At 39.8% G+C, this 26,656-nt stretch overlaps 1 protein-coding gene across 2 annotated transcripts in view; it reads left to right on the top strand.

The window, feature by feature from the left end:
• LOC108429410 (rho GTPase-activating protein 26) overlaps positions 1-26,656 on the top strand; it is a 123,152-nt gene that overhangs the window by 34,618 nt on the left and 61,878 nt on the right. For both annotated transcript variants that reach the window (XM_017701119.2, XM_017701120.2), the window contains exons 2-5: positions 13,923-14,018; positions 21,015-21,076; positions 21,166-21,237; positions 26,130-26,231. In XM_017701119.2, the coding sequence (XP_017556608.1) occupies positions 13,923-14,018; positions 21,015-21,076; positions 21,166-21,237; positions 26,130-26,231 (332 nt within the window). The remainder of the gene's footprint in view (positions 1-13,922; positions 14,019-21,014; positions 21,077-21,165; positions 21,238-26,129; positions 26,232-26,656) is intronic.

The following is a 26,656-nucleotide window of genomic DNA, read 5'->3' on the forward strand; positions in this document are numbered from 1 at the left end:
AGATGTTCTGGATCCTCACAGACTGCAGCCTGTTAGTCAGGAAGTCCAGGACCCAATTACAGAGAGAGGTGCTCAGTCAAAGTGTATGGAGTTTGTAAGCCAGGGTCTGGGGAATCATGCTGTTAAAGGCAGATGTGAAATCCACAAAGAGCATACGGATGTAAGAATCCTTACTCTCCAGGTGGGTGAGGGCAGTGTGGACCACAGAGGAGATGGCATCCTGGATCGTATGGATCGCTTTTTCCGATTCTAGTTTATCCGACCTCCTTTTAAACACCACATGAGTTGTCTGTCTCGACTTCATTCGTTCCTTAACTAAAATGCTCTGCTCTGTTGCCCAATACAGAGCCATAACCTAACCTTATCTTAATGACTTCACACTAGGGGAGCTGAAATTGCAGTGCTGTGAAATTGACCCAAAAACAACAAGGGCCAGGTCCACTGTGGCCAATTATGTGGAGTTTACTCCAGAGGAGAGTGTATAGGAGATTGCAGCTTCACTGGCTTGTTGAGACGCAGCCAACTGCTATCCACTCTATTTCTACAGGCCAACTTGTCATTTGGGTTTTTTCTTAATACATTCAATAAGTTATTATACAATGGAAGTTATTGTAAGACATTATAATAACTTCCATTGACTGGTATGTTTAGCCTTGTCTTAAGGCTGTCTAGTCTGACAGCATGTAAAAGTTTAAGCTGCTAGCCATGCGGCCTTTCAGAGAGTGCAGGTTCTTTAAAGTGTAAAAGGATTTTTAATGCTCATCTATTTTGCAAAAACAGTTCTCTAAAGAACCATGTCTTGAAAGGTTCTTAGGGAATCAGCTGAGTTCTTTGGAATTGGTCTTGAAACACTTTTTTGGCTTTATTTGAACTGTGCATTGCTACCTACCCTGTTAGCTTTGCTTTTTTCATTAAAAATGTTATCATTTCTGGATCAAGTATTCCTTCAAGGGCACTTGTCTCACTTAATCAAAGGAATTTATCAGCATCAATATGTGTAATCCCAAACTGACAATACATCAGAATGCCTGGCTTTGTTCTTGTAATCCTGCTCGTTTTCTTTAATGACGTTATGACTTTGGGCGCCGCACCTGTCCACTTCCAACTTCCGCCTTTTCCGTTCCGTCAACATTACGTTATAAATGAAATATTTAGAAAACAGATTTTTGACATTTATGAATCGATTAAGAATCGTTCACGTCTGTTTCGCGATGCATCTAAGAATCGACGTTTTCCCACACCCCTATTTCCAGCCCAAGTGAAAACAAACATAACTGGCATGTCTGGGCGTAGCTTTGGCTCCGTGTACCTCAGCAGCTCTGGAAAGCCGTTTCCATGTACCACATCCTCCTCTCTGCAAACATGGATGAAGTAGTTGTCTGTCATCGCTTGCGGGTGTTTGCTTTCGTCCTCTCAAGAAATGGTTTGAAACAGTGCTATTTTTACCTGCACGCTTTGATTTTTAGTAGCCTGTAGTGCCCTTGTACATACTGTTCAAAGCATTCCTCAACATGAATGATTAAACAGTCTATTGAAGTAGGAATTGAATTCAAATTCAAGTAACATTTTTTCATCCAGCAGCACTGGTCAAACAATTGGTTTCTTATTCAGTCACATCGCTATGCTACAGCTTTATGTATGTTAATCTGTGTTCAAGTTCTTTTCATCTTCAATAGTGCGACTCAGCATTTGGCGCTAGTATGTGTGACAACTTTGGAATTCGACACAGCCCCGTTATGAACTGTAAACAGCTACATTTGCTTCTGGGGCATGTTATGAGGAACATGAGGAAACAATCTGTCACATTTTTCATTAGCGTTTTTTCCCTTTTAACAAGCAGTGCTGGTCTAGTTGAGCCTGGCAGCGTTGTCTGAAAGTAGCCAATTGTTGATGTGGTTGCGGGGACATTGGTTGTGTTTGGATGGTGAAGCTGCTGACCAGGCTTTGTCCTCTCTCTCTCTCTCTCTCTCTCTCTCTCTCTCTCTCTCTCTCTCTCTCTCTCTCTCTCTCCCTCCTGCTCTGTCTTTCTCTTTGTGTGGCCTAGGATGTCTGCTATTGTGGCTTTTGTTCTTTATGAAAAGTTCTGCCTTGAAAACCATCTGGGAAGCTTAAAGCTTCCATTCCTATTTGGCTTCTGTCACAAAATGTGTACCTTCTGTCTTGCCTTGAAGTGATGGCTCTTTCGTTCTGTTGCACTTGCAGGAAGGAATGAGTTTGAATAAAAAATAGACTATTTGATCCAAACCTTTACCGATTCTGAGTTCAGAGTAACTTACCAGTGTTTCCGCTTGATGATAAAATATTCATGCTGCTGCAGTTTGAGATTTCAGGCAGTATTACTGAGCAGTTTCGACAACTGTTCCTTTAGTGACCATGATTTGTTGAAGAGCCCAGCTGGCTGATGTTTCGATAGCTCGCATACAACTTGCATACGGTTCGTCCGTTTTATTGAACAGATGGGTTATGCGAAGCAACTGTAAAACATTTTCCATGCTGGTCACTGGAGACGCGTTAGCGTCTCTCTCACTCAGCTGATGCTGAGTTATGTGAGGCCTGGGCTTTAGCCATGTTTTGCAGATCTGTTCTGTGAATATTCTGTGAACCTGTCTGTGTGCAGGCCAGAGCACCAACAGAACAGTGTTCATCTCAGTGCCTTTCCAGTAAATATAGTGCTAGACCTACTCATTAGGAGGATTCAGCCAGTCCAGTGCTTTTGCTCTCTGCTTCAATCCAGGTACATTAATGCTGAATATTGGCAGACAGTAATACTGAAAGCTGACTCATTTTCATATAAAAACCGCAATTTGAAGAAGTGCAATTTTCAAATTGCAGAAGCTGCAGTTTTAATTACAGCAAATAATATGAAGACAACTTGTGAACTGCCTGGCAGTCTGGCGCAGCATTTAAGCCACAAGCTGGTACTTATTTTTTTGGCCAGAAAACCAGGCCTACACGTTAACTTACATACTGCAATTCCAACTGCAGTCACAATCCTGCACGGATATGTAGAAATAGATATTTAGTCGTAGCTCGAAGATAATACTTTACTCCATTATTTAACGCAATAAAGGTGAGATATTCTAGGCTGCTGATTGATACTACAGTAAAATTACTTTGTTTTTGTTACTATGTACATTCTGCACTTGTTGTTTGGCATGCTTTGTTTTTAATGACCATATTTATATTGTATATACTCTGAACTTACACCTTTTTCTTATGTAGAATACTTGTGTTAAATACCAGTTTTGTAGTTGCACCGTGATACTGTATAAATGGTTAATGTTCATTTATGGCAGTGCGACAGTGAGGTGGAGTAAGCAGTGTGCAAAAAAAGAAAAGGTAGCTGAGAGCCAATAGCTAATCCCTAGCTAGGCTGGAGTGGAACATCTTTTCAGTCCAAAGTCTTACTGTTTTTTCTGCTTTAATCACTTTCTTTCATTTCTGAGAGCTGCTATTAGCTAACAGCTAACTTATTACTAATGCTAGCTTAGTGTGTAACGTTTAAAGTCTGTCATAGTTCAGTTACAGTCTGTCAGCATTTCTCAGGGCCCACCTGCTTGGATATATTAAAAATTTGGGAGAATTGTTTCATGGCTTCTCCGCAAGTGCTTTTTCTTGTCTTCTTCATGCCGCCTTGGTTCTTTTTTCTTTTCTTTTTTTCCTCTGCTGTTGATCTTCATATGGCCGTTGCTGTATTGGTAAATATTGCAAAATATAATGCATTCATAGAACGCTGTCTGTTGTGTCAAGCACCAGCCCCAGAACCATACTGCCGCACTGTATCTGAGACCACCCATTCCAAACCCATTCCTTGTGTATGTGCATGGGTTTATATACAGTGCCCTCCACAATTCCTGGCACCCCTCATTAAGATGTGTTCTTAGGCTTCTAATAATTAAAAAAAAATAATAATATAGGTGTCATGGTTGGCTCCTCCCACTACTCCATGTGCTCTTTTGTTTTGGTCTTCCATGTGCGTTTGTTTTGGTATCTATACTCCTGCCGCTCGTTTTGTAACTCTGGATTTGCCCTTAATAAATCTCGCTTATCTCAGCATATGCGTCCACCTCCTCACTCCGCGTTACAATAGGACAATGCAAAAAAAGAGAAAAATCCAACCTTTAATTCAAGTGCATTTATTCAGTGGGGAAAATATCCCACATTAAGAAATCATTCTTTTACATGAAATCATCTGTGCCACAATTATTGGCACCCTTGATGTTAATACTTTGTAAAACCCCCTTTTGCCAACTATAGTGCTTTTGACAGCACTTAATCTTCTCCTATAACATTTCACAAGATGGGAGAATACAGAGAGAGGGATCTTCGACCATTCCTCTCTGCACAATCTCTCTAAATCATCCAGAGTCCTGGGTCCGCTCCTATGCACTCTCCTCTTCAACTCACCTCGAGTCTGGGGACTGAGATGGTCATGGGAGGAGCTTGATTTTGTGTCTGGTGAACCATTTTTGTGTAGATTTGGCCACATGTTTAGGGTCATTATCTTGCTGAAAGACCCAGTGATGACCCATCTTCAGCTTTCGGGCAGAGGTCACCAGATTTTGATTTAAAATGCCCTGGTATTTCAAAGAGTTCATGATGCCCTGCACCCTAACAAGGTTCCCGGGGACTTTGGAAGAGAAACAGGCCCACAGCTTCACCGATACTCCCCCATTCTTCACAATGGGCATGAGGTGCTTTTCCACATACTCATCTTTTGTGTTATGCCAGACCCATTTAGAGTGTTTGTTGCCAAAAAGCTCTATCTTGGTCTCATCTGACCAAAGCACATGGTCCCACTTGAAGTCCCAGTACCGCTTAACGAACTCCAGACGTTTACGTTTATGCTTGTAAGTGAGAAAAGGCTTTTTCCGTGCCTGCCTCCCAAACAGCTTGTTGGCATGTAGATAGCGCCTAATGGTTGTTATGGAGACTTTGTGACCCCAAGATGCTACACTTTGATGCAATTCTCTGACAGTGATCTTTGGAGAACTTTTTACTTCTTTTACCTCCTCACTGTGTGTGGTGGCAACATAAACTTGTGTCCTCATCCAGGCTTGTTTGCCACTGTTCCAGTTATTTTAAACTTCTTGATGATTCCTCTGACTGTAGATATGGGCCGGTGTAGGCGAGTGGCTATTTTCTTGTGGCCATTGCCTGACTTATGAAGGTCGACACATCTGCCTTACTTGAACGGTGTGTTCTCTTGTCTTTCCCATGCTGAAGAGTGTATAAGAGAAATAGGCCTCTGTGTCACATCATATTTATACCCCAGGAAAACAGGAAGTGATTAATTACTAATTAAAGGTTCCTAGATGCTCTGATCAACTTTATAAACTACAGAAGAAATGACAGAAATGCTTCAATTACATTTATTTTCTAGGAATTGTTAGGGGTGCCAATGGTTGTGGAACAGGTGGTTTTATGAAAAATAATGAATTCCTAGTCAGGGATGTTTTTTTTTTTTTTTTTTAATTCACTTGCGTTAAAGGTTACATTTTTCTACAATTTCAGTCTTCTGAAATATTATTTTAAGGCTTTTAACACATCTTAACGAGGGGTTCCAATAATTGTGAAGGGCGCTGTATGAGGGCCCGCAGTAACCGGCCCTCCATGAACATTCCTGGTTACCCTTTCCAAGATCAGCCTGGTTTTTCCAAAAACGTGCCTTAGAGGAATAAAAAGCTCTCATTTTAAAAAGAGGACACAATAGAATCAACCCACCATTGTAATCAGCATGATCTGAGTTGGGTCTGAATTTTACCGAGCCAAAATTGAATCAAGCTGTTTGGAATTGAATATTGTTAAATTGGATTTGGATGTATTGGAAATGGTTGGCTTGTTGGACATTTTCCTAGAGAATGGAGACGTCTCACACTTTTGTTGGACTGTTTATTTTTTACACTCCTTAATACGATTTTTCTGCAGACAGCAGCTGGCGTCTGGTCATCACCACCAGCACAATATTTCATCCAAAACCAGGGCCCGCAGGAGAAGAGCTGAGATAACATTCTTTAAAGTGTTTCCACCATCTCTCACATCAGCACTCGCAGCACTTCCTTCTCTCACTGTCCCTCAGGGCCGAGCTTGGTATGCGCGGAGGCTTCGACCAGGATTTAGCATTACAGGGCAAGTTCAAACAAACAATGCTAAAGTAATTAGCACGGAAAGGAGGCCAATGTTGCTGGTTAGTTTGGGGTCTTGGTTAGTTGATGCTTTGATTCAGCTGTCCTTTTAAGCACCTTTATCTTGTTTGCATTAAGATGTCTAGTAATGTTATCATCAAATTTGGTCTTTGGCAGTGTTGTCACTATCACTATGTTATCACTGTCAGCTCTAAAGTTTTAACATCCCACTGTGAGAAGAAATCTCCCATGATGCAGGCTTACTGCTTTATTTGATTTCCTGTCATGTTGGCCTGTGTGTCTAAGTATGTGTATTCCGGGGCCTAGGACGGCACCATTGTGTCGGCAGGCGGAGAGCAGGAAGCAGGGACAGTAGAGGGGAAGAATGACGGGGAATTCTGCATTCAGAGAGCACAAGAGCAGGGAAAATCCTAGGCCAGCCAATACTGACGGCTTATTTTTAGCTCCTGTCACTTCTTTGCTATCCTTCCTCCGGCCTCTCAGGATTCTCAAGTGCCAAAACAACAGCGTTTGCTTGCCACTGTTGCTGGACACTTGAGAATAAACCCCTTGTATTGAAACACATGCTTAAAAACACTTGATTACCCTTGACTTTTTTCTTGGTCAGCAGTTTTCACCTGTGTTTGGTTGACTGACAGCCTATTTATGTAGGTTATTGTAGACCATGAGGCAGTCTTACTCCAATAACACTCCTTCCTCCTTCCTTCCCTTGTTAAGAACCAAGGGTATCACAGTAAAGGAGGTATCTCTCCCAAATTTTCTGGCTTTGTGTTATTGCTTATTAATATATTCATATCTTTGTTTTTGAATATAGGAGTTGTGAGACCACATGCACTATGACTGGAATAGTGTGAGATGCTATAAACACAATTATGATACCAGACATACTGATACAAACTGAAAAGTTTTCAAGTGTTCTGTTAAGAACACGGTTCTACTGACTTTTGTGATGTAGCGTTCTTGTCTGAGGCAGAGGTTCCCAACCATGGGACCGTGAATCATTTGATACTGGGCTGCAATAACAAGACGGTGTAACCCAACTGTTGAAATCCACTATTATGTTACTGTATTATAACTCTGCACTTTGGAGACAACATGGAAAAACATTGGCTAATCATGTTCATCGCAGTATCACTCCCTGACCACACACCATCTCCCAAGCTCCACGAATTGGTCCATCAAAATGAGTCTAAGCAGTTGTGCTATAGCATTTTTGGCTAATATCGGCCCAATAATGATCCCTGGTATCATATTGGTGCTGTTTCTACTTTACAGTAGAAAATAGTTTTTAGTGTTAATGTTCTCCCTGTGTCTGTGTGGGTTTCTTGCGGGTTCTCTGGTCTGCCCTGCGATGGACTGGTGACCTATCCAGGGTGTATCCTGCCTTCCACCCAATGACTGCTGAGATAGGCTCCAGGTCCCCCTGCGACCCAGAAGGATGAGTGGTTTAGACGACTGCAGTACATATTGCCTCAAGATATTTGTATATCTTTAGTGCCTTAGTTACTAAACGTACCCAATGAAAAATCATCATCATCATCATCGTTGACTGCTTAATCTAGATAGGGTCCAATGAAAAATATTACATGTAATTAAATGTAGTTGTAGTTGAAATTAATAGTAGGATTTGTGGGAAATGTAGTCAGACTCCTTAGTTGAATAAATATGAGCATGTCCTCATTCTGATCCACTGTGGCACACAGCTTTAAAGCATGTGTGCATTTTGGCATATGCAGTCTTGTGCATGTCTTTGAATGTTATTGTGGAGTCATTCTAGAATAGTCTATGAGTAATGGATCATTCGTTCTCGACGACCAGGAAATTTATGTATCTGTAATTATGTATTAACACACTAGGGAAGCAGCATGAGTGCTGTAATGGGATTACGTATTGTTTTGGCTCTGCAAGCCACAAAATATAACCCTGCTTTCTGTGTCCTCTGACAAGTTCATGAGTGGCAAAAAAAGACAGAAGAGGGGAAAAAAATGATCCTTTACGTCGACCAGTTCGTTGCCGTGTTGATTCATATTTGTTTGATTTGTATTGGAAAGAATTTACACTCTGGGAATTGAGCATGCCCAAAATGTGCTTTTGATTCTGGCGCATTGTGAGTCACGCATTGCATTTTGGCCCATGTTTCTCTGAGTGATCCCTCTGGTGAGAAGCGCAGCAATGCCAAAGCCCAATATTGGAGACCTGGGACTTGCATCAAGGGTCTTTTAGAAATTAAGCCTGTGCATTATTATATGGTTAGAGTGTTGGATTTCAGTAATACGCAAGGATCTGTTTCAGAGGTAAGATCCAAAATCCAGAAACGCCTTGATGCTCCCCTGTTTATGCTGTTTTAAGATGACGAGTCATTTAGATGATCTCTGAACAGGAGCTGCTGCAGCTGCAGTGTTTGTTCTAGATCACCAACAAAGGCTTTTGAACAGTTTTGCGTTACGTCATGGTGGCACTGTTGCATGGAGGCCCTGATGGTCTTTACTCTTTCTGTGTTGTTTTGAACTCTTTATTGTGCAGCTCATTGGCCTTTTCCTCCCCCAGATTTCCTCTTTACAACTTTGCTTGTATTTGTTTGGGATGTGTCTTGGCAGCTTTCATAGTTTTAAATACGAGAAACTGAGCAGCTTGACAACTTATTAGGTACACCCACCATATAGGTGCTCTTTATAGTTGTACAAAGCCCATTTTTTGTGCACAATTTATAAGCTCCTGATTTGAGTCAAAGTCTGTCTTAGTGCCACCAGTTCTTATAAGTTTGGTCTGCAGGCCTGTTTGCTTTTCTTTTAATGTCTTGATAGTTTCATATTTACAGAATTTTTATAATACATTTTTTAAATTATAGACTTCATAGATAATATTGCTTCTTAATTTTGTAATTTAAAAAAATGTCATTTGTGCTGAATCATCATTTTAAAGCTGAAAGCATCACTTCTTTTTGTAATCTGTGCCTATTGATCTGACTCACTGAAAAGAGTAAGAATGGCCTTCTCTAGTTGTGCGAGTGTGCATGTGAGACTACTTTCCACTGACTTTTAATTTCAAACAGACCTTTTGCTGTAGTCTTTACAGCACGCCTACAAACAATACAGTTTTATCCTGTTCCAACATTAAATGCCAGCATTTGATGGGGCCTTAATGGCGTATACCGCTTTGGAGTGCACAGTAAAATGAACTTTTTAACCCCTAGGATTTACATGTACTGCTGTGAGACAGCAGCACAGACAAAAGCCATGAGGTTTACGGTGAAACAGCAGTTCTTAACTAAACCATTAGACACATTTTACTTGGACTGTAGAACCCTGACCCCACCATTGATGGTAATTATAAACCTACAAAGTGTACCTGCATGTTGGACAGGTCTGCATTTACTGAAATGACCATTGAGTGTAGGTACAAGGTAGGTATACCGAATAAATTGGCAATTCTGTGTCCTTCCTGCTTTAAAAGTATTAGTAGTTGTGGCAACTGATGATGCCTCAACTTACTTAGAACCCAAAGATAGCTAGCAGTTTCTGACCTCCATCCATGACCTTGAAAGGCGCTAATGCTGGAAATAAAGCAGGATGTTATGTGTATTTCCAGCTTTAGCATTGTTTCTTAGCAATCAGTGGGATTGCATAGAGATTGCATAGAGATTCAGGCACACACTGTGCAGTCACCAGCATTTCCTGCACCTCCAGGTTCAAGCAGCAGACAACCAAATTTGCCTCGTCCATGACAGCAGCTTAAGGCAAGAATTTACCACATCTCAAAGTCCATCAGTCTCTGTGTTCACTGAAATCCATTAAAACTACAAACGCCTGCTGCTGCTCTCTTTCCTCGGCCCAAGCCAAAGAACTCAAGATGGATTAAGGGTTTTTTTTTTTTTAGGGAGATGCTGGAAAGCCTGTTGTAAGGCTTTAATGAAGGCTGAAGCATTCATGCTCATATGAGCTGTGGCATCCAGTCCAAATTTCAAGCCGCAGTACTTCTGCCAGTATGCAGTTTTGGAGACATGCTGGGCATTGGAAACCTGGAGAACAGGGGCTTTATGAAGCTGATAGTGTACTTCCAATAAAGAACTAAATAAAAATATAAACTTCTGTTGAGCACAGTGCTATAATTATACCTAAAGAGAACTCAGCGTATCTCAGCACAACTAGAAGCCCGAATGGTGCGGTGACAGTCACCCTCAGGAGGACGTCTCACAGTGAACAGCGAAGTGAGTAGGACCAATCACTGTCAGGCGGGGGTCTCAGAATAAGAGGAGTGGTGGTCACGCACACTGCATTAACAAGCTCAAACCAAAGAAGTTGTTTCGCTTCAAACCGTTGTTCTTGTCCTTGCCAATTAATACGATGCAGAAAAAATAGAACAGTTTGTAGTGTTGTAGTACTTGAGTCCCGTCTTCGTCTTGAGATCGTAAGTGAATGGTCTGTCTCGGTCTCAAGGTAAGGCGGTCTCAAGTGCAGTGTGCCCATCTGAGTAAACTAGAAACTTATTTTCCTGTTGTTTTTGAATATCGACAAAACCTTCTAACAGAATAAAACAGTCTTTTCACTATATGGTTAAGTAAAGTCAGCTTGCTGCCAGTTGAGGAGCTAATTGATTATTTCCATGATGGCTTAACTGTGTTTGTTGAGGCTTATTGGCTTCAAAATTCAAACATCCCCTGAGAGCACATGTTGTTTTTGTATTCACTTCCAATAGTTTTGAGTAAAATACTAACATTTTGTTCCATTTCATTGCATATACTCAGGGATGCGCAATTATATTGGAATCAAATTTCTACATTTTATAAATGTTTATGTATCATTGTTGCCTTTGTGAATAGGCATTGGCTCACAATTCCCATATCCATGCATCCTTTTCTTATGATTTGTGACAGCTGGCTTGCGTTATACTGAAACGGGCATTTGCATCAATCAGCACAAAAGGGCTGATGAGGTAGAGATGTTCATGAATGTCGACAAATGGAGGAAAACATGGGAAAAGAACTTGTTTTGTATGGGTTCAGGAAATCACTAGGCCTCAGTGACGCCAGCACACTGCAGCTGCTGGCAGCATGAGGAAAGAGGGCAGCAAGAAACGAACATTAACAAAACCACCCCCGGATTCACTGATCTGTGGCCAGATGGACTTCAGCACTCTGAATGCTAATGGCTAGAACTGTGGGAGGTTGAACTGGTCCTGGGTCGCGGTCAGAGGGCACATGCTTCCGGGAGCATGGTCAGCTCCATAAGGAGGAGTAGTTAACTGTGATGGAGCGCTTCCTCTAAACACCATGCTAAACAGTTGATTCTCGGAAGCCACTTTCTAGCCGTGGGTTGGGTGCTACTGCGGATCAGCCAAGTGTCATATTCAACCGGTCAGCTTTCTGTAAAGTGTTTTCTGTGGTCAGTCAGCTAAGACATGTTCGGTGGTTCTTCAGCTTTGCACTGGAGCTATGGTGCTAATGTAGCTAAGAAGTAATGGAAGCATATGATAGCAAATTAGCACTGTGCATGCCTAAATCATTAAACATGCCTCAGCCTTCATTGAGTAATTAATAATGGTGTCAAAGATAACACAGTAATGCGATTAGTGATTTATGCCAGTAATATTTTATAACGCCACTGACACATTGTGACTTAGCTGTTTTATTCAAATACAGCTTTTAAATGACAAGTTTCCTTAATGACTCTCTTGACAAAACCAGTGTTATGTCCTACTACTGCCATTGTGAATTTTCTTTATTACTTAAGTGTGTCAAGTCTCACGTATCATTTACAAGCAAAATTCACTGCTGATGCCAACCATATCAGTAATTTAGTGGATGATGGACATGGAAGGAACTATGGCTGAATCAATAAGCAGCAAACTAACAAAAGCAAAAGCAGAGTAGAAAGCTCCAGTTTCCCTCCAAACAAGATCTTCCGTAGTGGTATGAGAATGTAAGGCTTACAGTCATGCAGGAGCATGAGCTTGCAGCCATACTGCTCTCGGTGGACGGCGATGATAATTAGGCTTAAACTTAGAGTTCACTCTGTTTTCATGTTCACCCAGGCTCATATAAACAGGATAAATAATGTTCAATTAAATTATGGAAAGTAAAAAATACATTCTAATGGAGTTTATCTTGTTCACGCTTATAACTTTTTAAATGAATACAATTTTTCTTTAGGGTCAAATCGAAGCAAATGAGACGAAAGCATTTAATTATGATTAACTATATAAAATAGTCTATGATTATTTGTTAGATTTTTTGTTGGACAGCTCCAGTTGTTGTCGACTAGCTTTGCTTATGTGGTTATTTGGACACCTGTTACGTATAAAAGTTAAAATTCAGGCTTCATGAAGGATAATATTATTATAAGTGTGCAATGTATTTTTGTCAATTTTTATAGATAGTGCTGTCACACAATGTCAGAAACCACATAAGCAAGTCTGGTAGAGATTACTTCAAGTGGAATGCCACGTACTTTTTGCCATTTCTGCCTGATTCGATCATTGAGATGTACACAAAGGCATTAAGGGTCATTCATTTTTTTTACTTTTTATTTTTTCCCCCTGTTTTTATGTTCAGGTGATCTTATGTAAATGTATCTTTTTTTCCTCTTTTGTCTTTTAACCCTTTGTGAAGCACTTTGAGCTGCATTTATATGAGAAACATGCTCTAAGCTTATTAAAGTGAAAAGGTTTATTGTAGAGGCATTTGCAGTGGAACCAGGGATTGTGATGTCTAAGACACACATTTTATTTACTAACTAACAGCCAGTGAACCTTCATGATTTTACTGTGTTAATAATCATGAAATTGTGGTAAATCTGAAAACTATTAAAAATTGTTTTGTTCATATCCACCATGAATGGATTTATTAATATATGTTTTGGGCCAAAACCTCAAAACTGTAATAAAACAATGTAATCAATGACATCAGGCGGTGTATTCCTAACTATTTTGTTTGAGGGAGCTTTTAGAGACATTAAACTGTTCAGACGTCTGGTTCCCTTCACCACCACTGCAACCAGTTCTGACTGAATGAGCATGGCATAACAGACCGCTCTGAATGTTTGCATCTTTTGATTTATTTATACAGAAATCTTCAAAAATAGGTGGGTTTCCCCTTTAACAAAGTGACATGGCCTGAAGAACATGTCGGATGATTTAGGCATTGTTAGGACAGTGCTAATTGGTGAAGTATAAGCTTCCCTTTTTGTGCAAAACTAATCTGAAGGGAATTTAGCTATGCTCCTCACATTTGGGGTGAGGGGAAAATTGCATTGCTATAGCTTTGCTATAGCTAAAACAGAAGTTCTGAAATCTCATCCTCTTCCTTAAAACTAAAGCAATTTCCTCATTGTGGCATGATATTTACTCCCTGCCAATGAAATCAGTTGATGGTTTTAGAACTGCATCCAATTCATCATGCATGAATGAGGATTTTTCAGAATCAGCAAGGCAGCGTTGTGAAAATGCGAGACCTGACAGATTGGCATTTTATTGGTCAGCCTTCAGGCCAAAGTATAACCCCCTTGGCACCACAAATCAAATAACAGGCTACTTTTGGTGTGCTTTTGTGTTATTACTCACTCTGTTTTTCTAGCTGTCTTCTGCCTAGCAGTTAGTTAGGATAGTCTCTTTTGGTAAACACTTTTAGAGTTTAGTAGACCCCCATTTTAGTTTAAGTGTGATAAGTGGACATGAACTGAAACTTATGTGGGTTTAACACCAACACAAGTGTGCGTGCTTCTGTGTTATTCACAGCTGAGTGGTTCTCTGCTTTAACACTTCTCTTCTCCTATTTTGCAGATCTCTCCACAGCACAAAGGAAGTTTGCTGAATCGCTGAACGAATTCAAGTTCCAGTGCATAGGAGATGCTGAGACAGATGATGAAATGTGCATTGGTGAGATACAACAATACTGCTCATTAAACATGTTAGAAGTCCCCTTTGACTTTTGCTTCAAGGATGGGCCTATATCCTACACCGAGGTCCATTTGTGAAGGTTGTGCTGTTTGTGTACCAAAATAATTTTACATTTAAACCTAAATAATTTTTACTTCACCGTTTTTACGTGACCATCTTCTTCATGTCCCTCAGTATTAAACAGGTTGTTCTTATTAATGTGCCTTTAAGACTTATGTATGAAAATGACCTCTGTTTTTGATTAGCCCTGGATTGTGCCTCCTTCAAAAAATAGTGCAGGCTAGAAATACTACAGGCTGAAAAACTGCAGCCGAAATTCCGAAAAAAAAAAGTTTTTGCTGGTTAGTTTCCATATAAGCAACTATATGGAGTTGGAGTGAACGTTGTGTTTGGAAAGTTTGAAGTTTACATACTATATCAAACTGTTTTATATCAGAAAGACAAAGAAATATGTTATATGTTATGTTACCTTCCTGTTATATCACAAAGCAACACAGACACGGGTCAAATTTCTGTTTAAAAAGTTTGTTTAGTTCTTAGTCAACATTACTGTGCCAAAGTCAGAGACTGCCCTCCACAAATTTCTAGTCAAAACAGCCATTCAGTGCGAGATATATAAAAATAAACGTAACAGAACATTACACAGAAGCCTTGACAACTAAACATTACTTTTTAGTATGTATTGTGTTCTCCAAGGTTAAATAAAGGTTGATTGAGTGATTGATTCAGACCAGCATGGAACAGCACAGTACAGTCCTGAGAAACATTTTGACATTGGAAAAGAGGCCCTTTTTTATACTTTTTAAAACTGAAATAAATAAATGAATGGTGGTCATTGGTGGCGACTTTGTTCAGTACTACATACTTTTTTATTTTTTTTAAATACACCTAGTTTATATTCATTATTCCCCATTTTATCAGATACACCTACAATATAGCTGCACTTGGTACTGTATCTGTACTGGCCTATTTCTCAGCCTCCCACTACTCTGGTCATCAGTTGAAATGGACTGATCTCAGCTGTGTTCGAGGAGATATTTAAACATTGTGTTCACTTAATTTATTACATTCACCTACTACATATGGTACATTGTATAGGTGTACAGTTCGAGACTTTAGACTTTATAATTTTCCATGCAATATTTAAGTCAGCCATCTTACAGATCCTCATCAGTGGTCAGTTTCAGAGCACAGCACCACTGTTGTCCAGGATTATTATCAACACAGGGCTGACACTGAGGTGTCGGTGAGAATGGTCCACCTGCCAAATAATATCTGCTCAGCGATGGTCCTTTGCAGCAGATGGAGTTGCCAATTGTAACAGTCACTAAAATGTTATTTGCTTTTTACTTATGTTATTTTAATATAATTATGTGCTGTTTCAACCAGACAAGCTGTCCAACCTAAAAAAGTCCACAGTGCATACAATATTAAGTCTACCAAGTGCGTCTACTGTTGTCTGTAGCACCACTGGTTGGTGTACGTTCTGTTTATTTTGTAAGTGAAAATAAGTTAACACATCCATGGGAACACACAAAATATGGCATTTTTCTGCCAATAGTGCAGAATTTCTATTTGTTTGCTCATTTTAACATACTGGAAAAAAATAAAACTCAAGATAAAACATGCCATAATGTTTGCACAGGTCACTTTTTATGATATATATTTTTCCCCCGCAGTGAATGAACCATCATTGTGTATTGAAACTTCTTTTCACTTAGAAAATCAACAGAACATCTCATTTGACCAGGACTGCTCAAACCTTGCATGCAACTGTAAATCTGATAAAATGGCCAAGTGAAATGCAGGCTTTTCACTGGCAATAGATAACAGAGCCCAAAGAGTCTGAGCTCTGTTTGAGGGCCTTGTGTGCATTAATCTGTATTGGCAAGCATTTCGGCTGAGCCTCTGTCAGCCCCTCTGTACTGTAGACTTGCATACTGGAAATTATGCTTAAACCTAAGCTCTGATTCCTACCAGTGTACCCCTTCCATTTTGCCAAAATGATGACACAGTTGGAGTTGCCCACATATTTGCGTGATTTAACTTTTGTGATGGTGCATCAAAATGCTTAGGTGCCCATAAGCAAGGGGATTTTCGTGGTTTTCTCTTATGATTGCTCTCATGGTAACTCTCTAAAACTCTGACTGAGGTTGAGAGACTGTGTGCAGTGACATGATTTGAGACCCTGTTTGGAAGGCTGCATTTTTCGATTGGGTGCAATCTGTGGTTGTGAAATCTAAATTTAAAGCGAAGTTCACAGTGATAGGCCACATTGGTGTCTACCTAGCAACCAGCCTGTAGCTGAAAGCATTTGTAAACTTATCATATTACATGAGCTTTTAAATGGCACCTCTTATTTATGAGTTTAAACCATAGATTAGAAGTGCAGTATTGTTGGATTTGGTTCTAACCTTGATCTAATACACATGGGAGTAATATATAAAAAAGCTCTGCTCAGGGTTTTAATGAGCTGAGGTAGGTGTTTCTGGGTTGGATTGGCTCAAAAACCTGCATAACCAGTGGCACTGAAGGAGGAAAATGACCTACACCAGCTGTAGGCTGTTGAATGGGTATTGTCTCTGTTGCAGGCTGTAGCATGGTTACTAAGTCCCAATGTCAAATGTATTATAGCTGCCACATGCAGTTGCCACCTGGCTTGCATCTCCATTTACTGGCCATATTATCTGAAACACCTACTATATAGATGCACTGGGTATACAGTCAGCTGGTAGGGGTACAAAGTGCACCTACAAAACTTAATTTTTTGGTTAGAACATGTTTCTCACAGTACATGCTTTGAGATCTTAAAATACAAAGTAAAATTAGATTAAGAGAACCTTGGCAAAAACATTTCCACAGACATTTTCCAAGCTGCTTCTCCCTCAGGGTCACGGGGGGGTGCTGAAGCCTATCCCAGCGGTCATTGGGCGGATGGCAGGATACACCCTGGACAGGTTGCCAGTCCATTGCAGGGCAGACACACAACACACACACACACACACACCTAGGGGCAGTGTAGCATGTCCAATTGGCCCTAACTGCATGTCTTTGGACTGTGGGAGGAAACCAGAGAACCTGGAGGAAACCCATCCAGACACGGGGAGAACATACAAACTCCACACAGGGAGGACCCCAGTCGCCTGGCCGGGGAATTGAACCCAGGCACCCCCTTGCTGTGAGGCGACAGTGCCACCCACCGCACCACCCTGCCACCCTGCCACCCTCAAAAACATTATTTCATTGTATTTAATTAGCAAAGAAATCCAATGTGTGGAAAAGTAGTTAAATTCACCCTTTATTTCTTTAAACATTAATAAATGAATGAACATATTAGTCTTTTACAATTTTGTGGAGAAATTTGAGCCCACTCTTTTTTGCAGAACTGCTTTATTCAAATATATTGGTAGGTTTTCAAGCATGAACTGTCACTCAAAAACATTCATTTAGTTTCTTTTCAGCTGCTCAAACATGAATTTGCTTTTGTGGTTTGGATCATTGTCATGCTGCACAACCCAATTATGTTTCAGCTTCAGCTCATGGACAGATGAACAGATACTTTCCTTAAGAGCTCAAAGAAACAGAAAAGAATTTATGGTTCCTTAAATAATAGCAAGTTGTCCAGGTCCCAAGGAAGCAGAACATCAGCACACTTTCCCCGCTGCCACCACCATGTTTCAGTGTTGGTATGAAGTTCTGTTAAGTGTAAACCTTGTTTTATTACAGCTTACATAAGGGGACCTGTGTTGTCTGACCATAGCTGTAGCTGTATAGATGTACATTTGTTTGGATGTTTTCGTTAAATCTTTGGTGACTTCCTGGATGATTAGTCTCTGTGCCCCTGGTCAAGATGTGGCAGACTTATAGGAAGATTCACTAATATTCCTAGGATTTTCAGTTTGTAGATAATGGCTCTCATTGTGGTTTGGGTATGTACTAGAACCTTAAAATGGCTTTGTCACCCTTTCCAGACTGACATATTTTATTATCTTTTGGTCATGGCGTACCGTGACTATAAGAACTTTGTGGCGACTACACAATTCTAATGGTAAGCTTCAATATGAATGAGGTTTATATTCAATGGGGCTTTCAAGCCTGGCTCTGAAACCCATTCCATGAAGCTTTCTATGCTGTTCTTGAGCTAATCTGAAGGCCGCATGAGGTTTGGAGGTCTGTAGCAAGTGACTCTGCAGAAAGTTCATGACCTCTGCACACTATGCGTCTCAGCATCCTGAACCTGACACCATGACCCTGCTCTGTCATTTTATGTTTCATTTTATTTGTCATTTTAAGTTGCTGTCATTCCCAGTTGCTTTCACTTTGTTATAATACCACTGACAGTTGACTGTGGAATATTTAGTAGCGAGGAAATTTTACGACTGGACTTGTTGCACAGGTTGCATCCAACCATGTGAATACTTTTGGCAATATAGTGTATGTAACAATGGAAAAAATCTGAAATACTAGTTAACAGCACTGTTTATAATACATTAAAAGACCCTTATTAGTCCCACAATGGGGAAAATTCACCTCTGTATTTAACCCATCCATGCAGTGAAACACTACATACACACTAGTGGGTAGTGAGCACACTTGCCTGGAGCAGTGGGCAGCCCTATCTTCAGCGCCCTGGGAGCAGTTGGGGCTTAGGTGCCTTGCTCAAGGGCACCTCAGTCAGGTGCTGTGGGTTCTGGGGATCAAACCGGCGACCTTCTGGTCACAGGGCTGCTTCCCTAACCTCCAGCCTATGACTGCCCAAGGTGTGCCTGATAAAATGGCCAATGTGAGTACATACAACATATGTGTACCCAATACATGAGCAACTCTGTGTGTTTAATTCAAAATTGCTGATGACAGTGTGTTACAGTATAAGTTGCCGTCATGTTATGTGACCAAATACAACAATGTTATGGAAGTGAGAGCCAGAACCGAAGTGTGTGATATAAAGCTGCTACTGCAGAACTTCTTTTCACATGTAAGTTAAGCTGAGACTTCTTAAGCAACCATTTGGCAACATGAAGAAGTTTAAGATTGTTTTACTTGTTAGATTTTCTAATGATTCCCTATTATTTTGAGGAAGTATTAGCAATACACCACACCACAAACCATGTCCTCTTTTTTAGGCCTAAGTGCTCTTTGTGTTATCACGAATAACATCAGGTAGCTGTAATTTGGTCACAGTCACAACACAATTGTTCTGTTGCTGTTATACAACAGTTCTGGAAAATAAATAAATGAAAAAGTAGAAACTTGTTTAAAATGTGCTTTACTATTGTTAGATCCTTCTGCCATAAAAGTAGCATCCTTTTTTGTTATGGGTAACAGAACACATAACCCAATGAAAATGTTTGTGCTGTCTAAGTCTATGCGGCCTAGCTCTGCTTAGACCATTGAAAGTTAGCCACACAGTCATTCAGCACTCATCTATTCCACTGACATCTCAAGAAACTTGCCCCAATTTCCCAAATCTTTTTGTTGCTGTTATTACAAGCATTCAAACTTATGGCAATCATTCTAAGGAGAAGTATGCAATGAGGCTGCCGATATTGCCAAAGGGTTAAATAACAGTGTCATACATGTCTCATACAATGCCAGAAACCACACAGACAAGTCTGTTTAAGTTTTTCTTCTTTCTACTTATTAGCTACATTAACCTTGTAGTGCAAAAATAAAGAAGCAAACTATAGACACCAAATATGTCTTTGCTGGTCTAAATTTAGAGAACAACAGTTCTGGAAAATAAATAAATGAAAAAGTAAAGCAAAGAAGTCCTGAATATTGTATAAAATGTGCTTTAGTATTGGCAAATCCTTCTGCCATAAAAGTAGCATTCCTTTTTGCTGTGGCTACCACAGAAATGTTGGTTCTGTATTATAGATTAGCTCCATATTTGACTTTCTCTCTTCGATTTCTCATGAAATAAACATCCGAAAATGATCAGACCTACATTTTCTCGCTCCTGAAAGGAGAAAAGGACACAAACACATATATTTCAAAGATTTCCAGCGTTAGGTTTTGCTGAACATGATGTTTCAGAAATGCAGGCCACAGACACTTTGGTTGTTGGGGACGATCTAGAAGGTGCATAACATATTTCCCATGTATTTAAAATGCAGAAAAGTATGTAGAATGTAATAAAGAATGCGACAGAGAGAGGCTTCCTTTAACTAGGATTTGTAGTAGGCATAAAGGAAACCACTCTCTTTACTACAAATGATTTGATGTGATTTTGCCTTCTTTTAATTAATTAACATATGGAAAATAAAACTTGTGCACTTTTTAGACAGTTCCTTAGTTATTACTTCACTGATGATCTGCTTTTCAGAATCATTATCTTCAGTGAAGTGTAACAGTGGACAGTGCAAAGAACCACTGTCTTTGCTAAAGAACCCTTGAAGAACCGTCTTTTATAAGAGTGTAGTTGATTACATAACATTGACCAAAAACACATTGCTGTTGTCGGATCAAAACCTTGTATCTCCAAAATGGTAACTTTACAGGAGACGGAAAAAACATACTGTACTTGTAATGTAAGTCAATGGAACCAGACTTTGTTTCCAAGCACATTTGGGTCATTTCTGTTGGTCCTTTCATCATGAAATTTACACACAATGCATAGCACCATAGGCATTTTCAAAATATGTCAAAAACTGAAAAATGACAAAAATGGAGATACGAGGTTTTGTTCCAACAGCAGTGATATATAATCATTAATTCAACCCAAATGATTACAGACAGATCACCTGTTATACTACCTTTGATAGCAAATGAATGAATGACTAAACAAATGTTAATGTTGTTCTTGTTCTTCTCACGACAGTTTAAACTGTTTGTAGCTGGGATATTGAGATACTGTTCTTTCAAAATAATACAGATATTTGAATTAAAAACCTTCAGGTGAAAATCTGCATCAGAAGATAACTAGCATGCTTTTTGATCATCTCACTTCTGATTTCTGCTTCTCCTGTTCAACAGCCAAGTCACTGCAGGAGTTTGCTGGCGTCCTCCAGAACCTCGAGGACGAGAGGACACGGATGGTGAGTAAAAATACAACCCTTCATCTACGTCAGCCTCTGCCCTGATAGTCCATGAAAACTGAAAGCAGCTGTATCTTCTGTTTCTCCAGATTGAGAATGCAAACGACGTTCTGATCACACCGCTGGAGCGGTTTAGGAAGGAGCAGATCGGAGCCGCCAAGGTGAGAAAGAGTGCAGTGCTGGCAGAATCTTCCTCTTCGTTTAAACTGCTCTCGGCTGTACAGTAAAGAAACAGTAAAAAAAAAAAAGTCCCTTGATCTTGTTTTTTGCGTATAGCTTAAAGGTCAAGCATCTTTTTTAATCCCACAACCGGGGAAATTCCACCTCAGCATTTAACCCATCCGTGAAGTGAAACACCACATACACACTAGTGAATACACACACACTAGGGTGCAGTGAGCACACTTCCCCGGAGCGGTGGGCAGCCCTATCCATGGTGCCCGGGGAGCAATTGGGGGTTAGGTGTCTTGCTCAAGGACACCTCAGTCATGGACTGTCGGTGCTGGGGATCGAATTGGTGATCTTCCGGTCACAGGGCCAGCTCCCTAACCTCCAGCCCACGACTGCCCCCATTTTTTATTTATATATATATATATATATATATATATATATATATATATATATATATATATATATATATATATATATATATATAAGATCAAGCCTTTTCATGCCTGAAACTTGATTAAGGTAACAGTTTCTCCTTAGCCAACATGTGGTCAGTCAGCTAGACATGTTTAGTGTCCTTACTGTTTTGCTTTTCAGCTAACAATGAATGATTGTACCCCACTAATTAGCGTAGTACAGACTGCATGCCTTGAATCGTCAAGCACTAGCCTCCACCCACATCAAGTACAAAAATATGAGCAGTTCAGGCTTCAGATGCTGATATTATTCATTGTAGGAATGTAGTGTACAATCTATATGTCTGTGTTATTGTTTAATCTCGATATGCTCCAAATCATTTCTGGGCATTTTTATATCACCTTTATATTTAAGCTCACAGTGGATCCATTTCTGGCTGTAGTATGTAATGTATGCACATCTATGGAATCTGCAGAATATAAACTAGATGTACCAAGGCTCCTGAGTGGCACAATAGTCTAAGCGTTGGCCCTGTCATCAGGAGATCGCGACTTCACTTCCTTGTGATGCTATAGCCATCCGTAGCCGGGAGTCCAAGAGAGCACAATTGGCCTCACTCTCTCTGGGTGGGTAGGATGGCCCTCCTTCTCCTCCATCACTCAACATGATGCTAGTCAGCACAGGCATCTGTTAACGTAACAGATATGGCGGTTGGCGCTTTCCTCCAAGCGCGTTCAGCTGTCCAATGACGTTGTGTGAGCGGCAGTTCGAAAAGAAGCGGTGGCTGGTTTCGCAGGTCTGTGCTAGCTCTCTCTCACCCTCCTAATGTTGATAGCATTGTGTGATTCGGGGAGTCCTAACTAGTGGGTGGAATACAACAATTAAGTTGGGGAGAAAAATTGGGTAAAAAGATGTAGGGACCCTTTACACAACTCTCCGATGTACAACACACTTTGTAATGACCTAAATGAAACAAACACAAAAATGGAAACTTTTTCTTTAATTATAAACTCTACAAAGAGTGAAATCTCTTGTAACATAACATTTATGAATTGCAGCATGTTATGAAGCCTGAAACTAGAAATTCGTCTCACTGCAGTCTGCAGGATGTTCTGCTGCTGCAGCCATTCTACAACCAAAGCGATGACACGGATGAAGTGAAACGTAAGCTCGTACAATTAAGTCTCAAATCAAAACAGAATGAAAATTAGATTTTAACATGTCTATGCGGCCTGGCTTTGCTTAGACCATTGAAAATTAGCCACAAATTTATAGAGAAGTCTTCAGCACTCATCTTTTCTGCTGACGTCTCAAGAATCTGACTCCTTTTTACCAAATCTTTTTGTTTTTATTACAAACATTTGAACTTATGGCAGTCATTTTAAGAAAAAGTATGCAGTGAGGTTGCCAGCATAACCAAAGGGTTTCAACGGTTAAATAACAGTATTATACAATGTCAGAAAACATACTGGCAAGTCTAAGTTTTTGTTTGTAATTTCTACTTATTAGCTACATTAACCTTGTAATACAAAACTAAAGAAGCAAACTATAGACACCAAATATGTCTTTGCTGATCTAAATTTGGAATAAGGAGAAAACTAGTTAACACTTTACTGAAGGGCACTGTTCATAAGACTGCATGGCACCTTCATAATCCCTTATGACACAGAGTTTCATAAACACACTAATTTCGGTAGACACCATTTGTCATAAAGTTTTGATGTCCAGTTGACACAACCACTCTCAGGTGACTGCTTTTTTTACTGACTTTCGGTTGTTACGACATTTTGTTGGCTGGAATGTAATGTTATGACTTTATGCTGACTTTATACCTCGTAGTGTCTTAGTGACATGATCACATGATGCTACCAATCTGGAAATGAGGGCTAGTAAATTCTTCCTCTGACGCAGTATCTTATTTGAATGGCTGTTAAAGCAGCACCATTGGGCGCTTGAAGGAGAACGCTTACTACCAATTGTTTTACATCAGCTAACAGACTTCCACACTGGCTAGAATGATGAGGGGGAGAAAGGGAGTACTGATTGTGATCTCTTGATGAAGGCCAATGCTTAGACAGTTGTGAAACTCTGGAGCCATATCTGACTTACTTAGCATGTTTTTGGTAACATTTGCATGAAAAACTGCTGTAAAATGCAAACATTTTTCACAGTGATGGTCCATGATGGTAGCATCACTTGGGATTAAAGCTATTATCTCCAGGGCCAATGCTTAGACGGTTGCACTGCTTGGGAGCCCATACAAATCATGATATATTCACATACAAACAAAACATGCTAATAGTGTCATATCAGCCTGCGTTCTGATGAGTCAACCGTTCAGATTCCATATGGAAATAATGGATGTTTATCACAGTGTTTCTGCTCCTGTCCCAACATGGTTTGGAACTTGTTGCAGACATCAGTTACAGAATGAGCATATATTTATGAAAAACTATGAAGTGACATATCTTGTCTTTGGTCTGTTTTTATTGAAGTAGATTTATAAATCACTGCTTTCTATTTTTATCTGCATTTCACATGCTATCCCACGTGTTTTGGAATAGGGTTTTTACATCAAGTAGAATACTAATGTACTTAAGTCTGGGATGCCATTTCACCCTAGAAAGTGTCACTTGCCATAGGTGTTATGTAAACCTGACCTCAAAGCCTATTAAAGTAAGCCTTTATAAGTGTTTTGTAGTCTGTATCAGTTGCTATGAAGTTCTACCCAATATAGTGTCATAGGTGTTTGGATAAAGACCTTTAAACTGACTGAATCCTGTAGAAACCAAAGCTTCGGTTTCAGCTCAGTTTCCATCTGAAAGCAAGGTGACCAGACCAGTCAGATTTTTCACCCAAGTATTATTGTAATCAGTTATGTCTACATGCAGAATTAGCAGAAATTGTCATTAATATGATATTGATCAATTCTGGGTTTACGTCACTGAAGGCTCAGAGCAGGTCATCGCTGCTCTCTTCATTTCTTGTTAAACAACACTGCCATCTGTTGGTGCAATACTTTCTGTGGTACATAAGGTTTGAATGTGCTTTTGGCATTAGGCAGTTTGGCTTCGATCCTACAGGTTTGCCGTACTGTTCAGTAGACACAGCAAACCCGGTTCTAAAGTTCTAAAGCCTCATGTTAAGTCTGAGAGAATTATGAATGGAAATTAGTACATATTTGTCCAGAGACGCTCTTGGAAATGTGAGGAGGGTGAAATGACATCATTGCTTTAGCGTGTGTTAAATCCCTTGGCTCCACTGCTCTCAGTTATTCAGTCTGTTTCTCAAACACACCCTTACTCCCTCAGGTCAGTTTAGAGCTCTTAGAGTGGACAGGCCTCTGCTTGCTGGAGACTTGCAGGTGGCTGAAGTCAAAAGGCTAATGCTCTAAAGATCAATGAGAGAATAGGAAACAACCAAAGGAAAACAATTAGTGTTGTTCTAAGTCTGTATTAGTCCTCTGAAGATGACAAGGAGGGTGAAGTATGTTTCATTACATAAGTGAAGGTTACTGTGAAGAAGATACTTGAGTCATATTTGAGTAAATGTAAAGATCCCTTAATGGAAAGTGACTCAAGTAACCGATACTGAATTTTAAAGCAACTGACTAAATTAAAAGTGAATTGTAGTGATGCAGCTATCAGGAATGTTTAGCACCTGTTCTGATTCCAGTTTCTTTACAGCCAAATTAAGTGATGGATGATTTTTTTTATCAGCCAATTAGTATGAAACACACTAGCCGATATCCAGAATTATTTTATCATCTAGATTTGCAATATAAACAACAGTATTTGCTCTTTTAATGGGCCAAACTGGTATGTAAAATTTTACATTTTTAAATCAGTTACTTAATGATAAATTGGTCAGTTGCGTATGGAAATAAATGTTTTTAAAAATGTGTTAAAACTTTCTTACAATTGGTTAAAAAAAATCTCATATCCAGGCACTTCTGGTTAGCTGGTCAAAACTGTGGTCACTTAGCTGATAACTGGACAATGTTTGTGTTGTTTTCTGCTGTGCGCAGAAAAAGTATGTTTGCTTTTCAAAATGTAGTGAAGTAAAAGTGAACAACTGAAACATTTAAATGTTTAGTTTAATATAGGGTTAGTGATTTGCACATCACTGCTTTTATTTAGATTTTGCACAGCATCCCAACCTTTTTTGGAAACATTTGTGTTGTAAAAATATTGACCCCTGGTTCCTATCACCACCGCTGTAAAGAAATCTGACTCTTTTCTCTATAATGCATCATTTCACATCAGATCACTCTGGATGGCTTTGTTTGCATCTCAAAGACTGAATTATGTAGAAATGTTAAAAATGACTCTTTAAAAGGAAACTTTTATCTTGTCTGTCGTGCCAGTGTCTCTGGACTATTTACTAACATATCCCACCCATATTACAGTACGACTGGATTTACTTGAGCCTGTTTTCTCATGGTTTGCATGTGTTATGTGTGTTAAAGGAGGCGAAGAAGAAGTACGACAAGGAGACTGAAAAATACTGTGGTGTACTGGAGAAGCACCTCAGCCTGTCAGCGAAGAAGAAGGAGTCGCACCTTCATGAAGTAATGCATTGCTGTTTCAGCTTTCATTATTTGTGCATTACAACTAGACTTTCGGCCTTTATTTGTGCTTTTCTCTCTCTATGTGTGTGAATGTGTCTAAGTTGAAGGAATAACCTGACCAGACTTACTGATGTGGCTAACGATCAATATAGAGCTTTAATCAAGCCCAAAATTTTGTGAGCTGGGAACCTGGTAATTTTCTGTCTGAGCCCAGACCAACCTAAAACGCTTCATCAGGACTTGGTCAACATAGTTGATGTTGGTCAACGCATCATTCTCACTGAAACCAATGGCAGGAGGTGTTTTTACAGACACAAAGGCCTTATCTGTTTTCAAGTGTGGGCCTTGTGGACCTCAGTGCTTCATTCAACATGAGCATGAGTAGATGACTGTGATTATTGTGTATTTGAATGTACTAAAATTAG

This window comes from Pygocentrus nattereri, chromosome 16 (assembly GCF_015220715.1).
Source record: "Pygocentrus nattereri isolate fPygNat1 chromosome 16, fPygNat1.pri, whole genome shotgun sequence".
Classification (NCBI taxonomy): domain Eukaryota; kingdom Metazoa; phylum Chordata; class Actinopteri; order Characiformes; family Serrasalmidae; genus Pygocentrus; species Pygocentrus nattereri.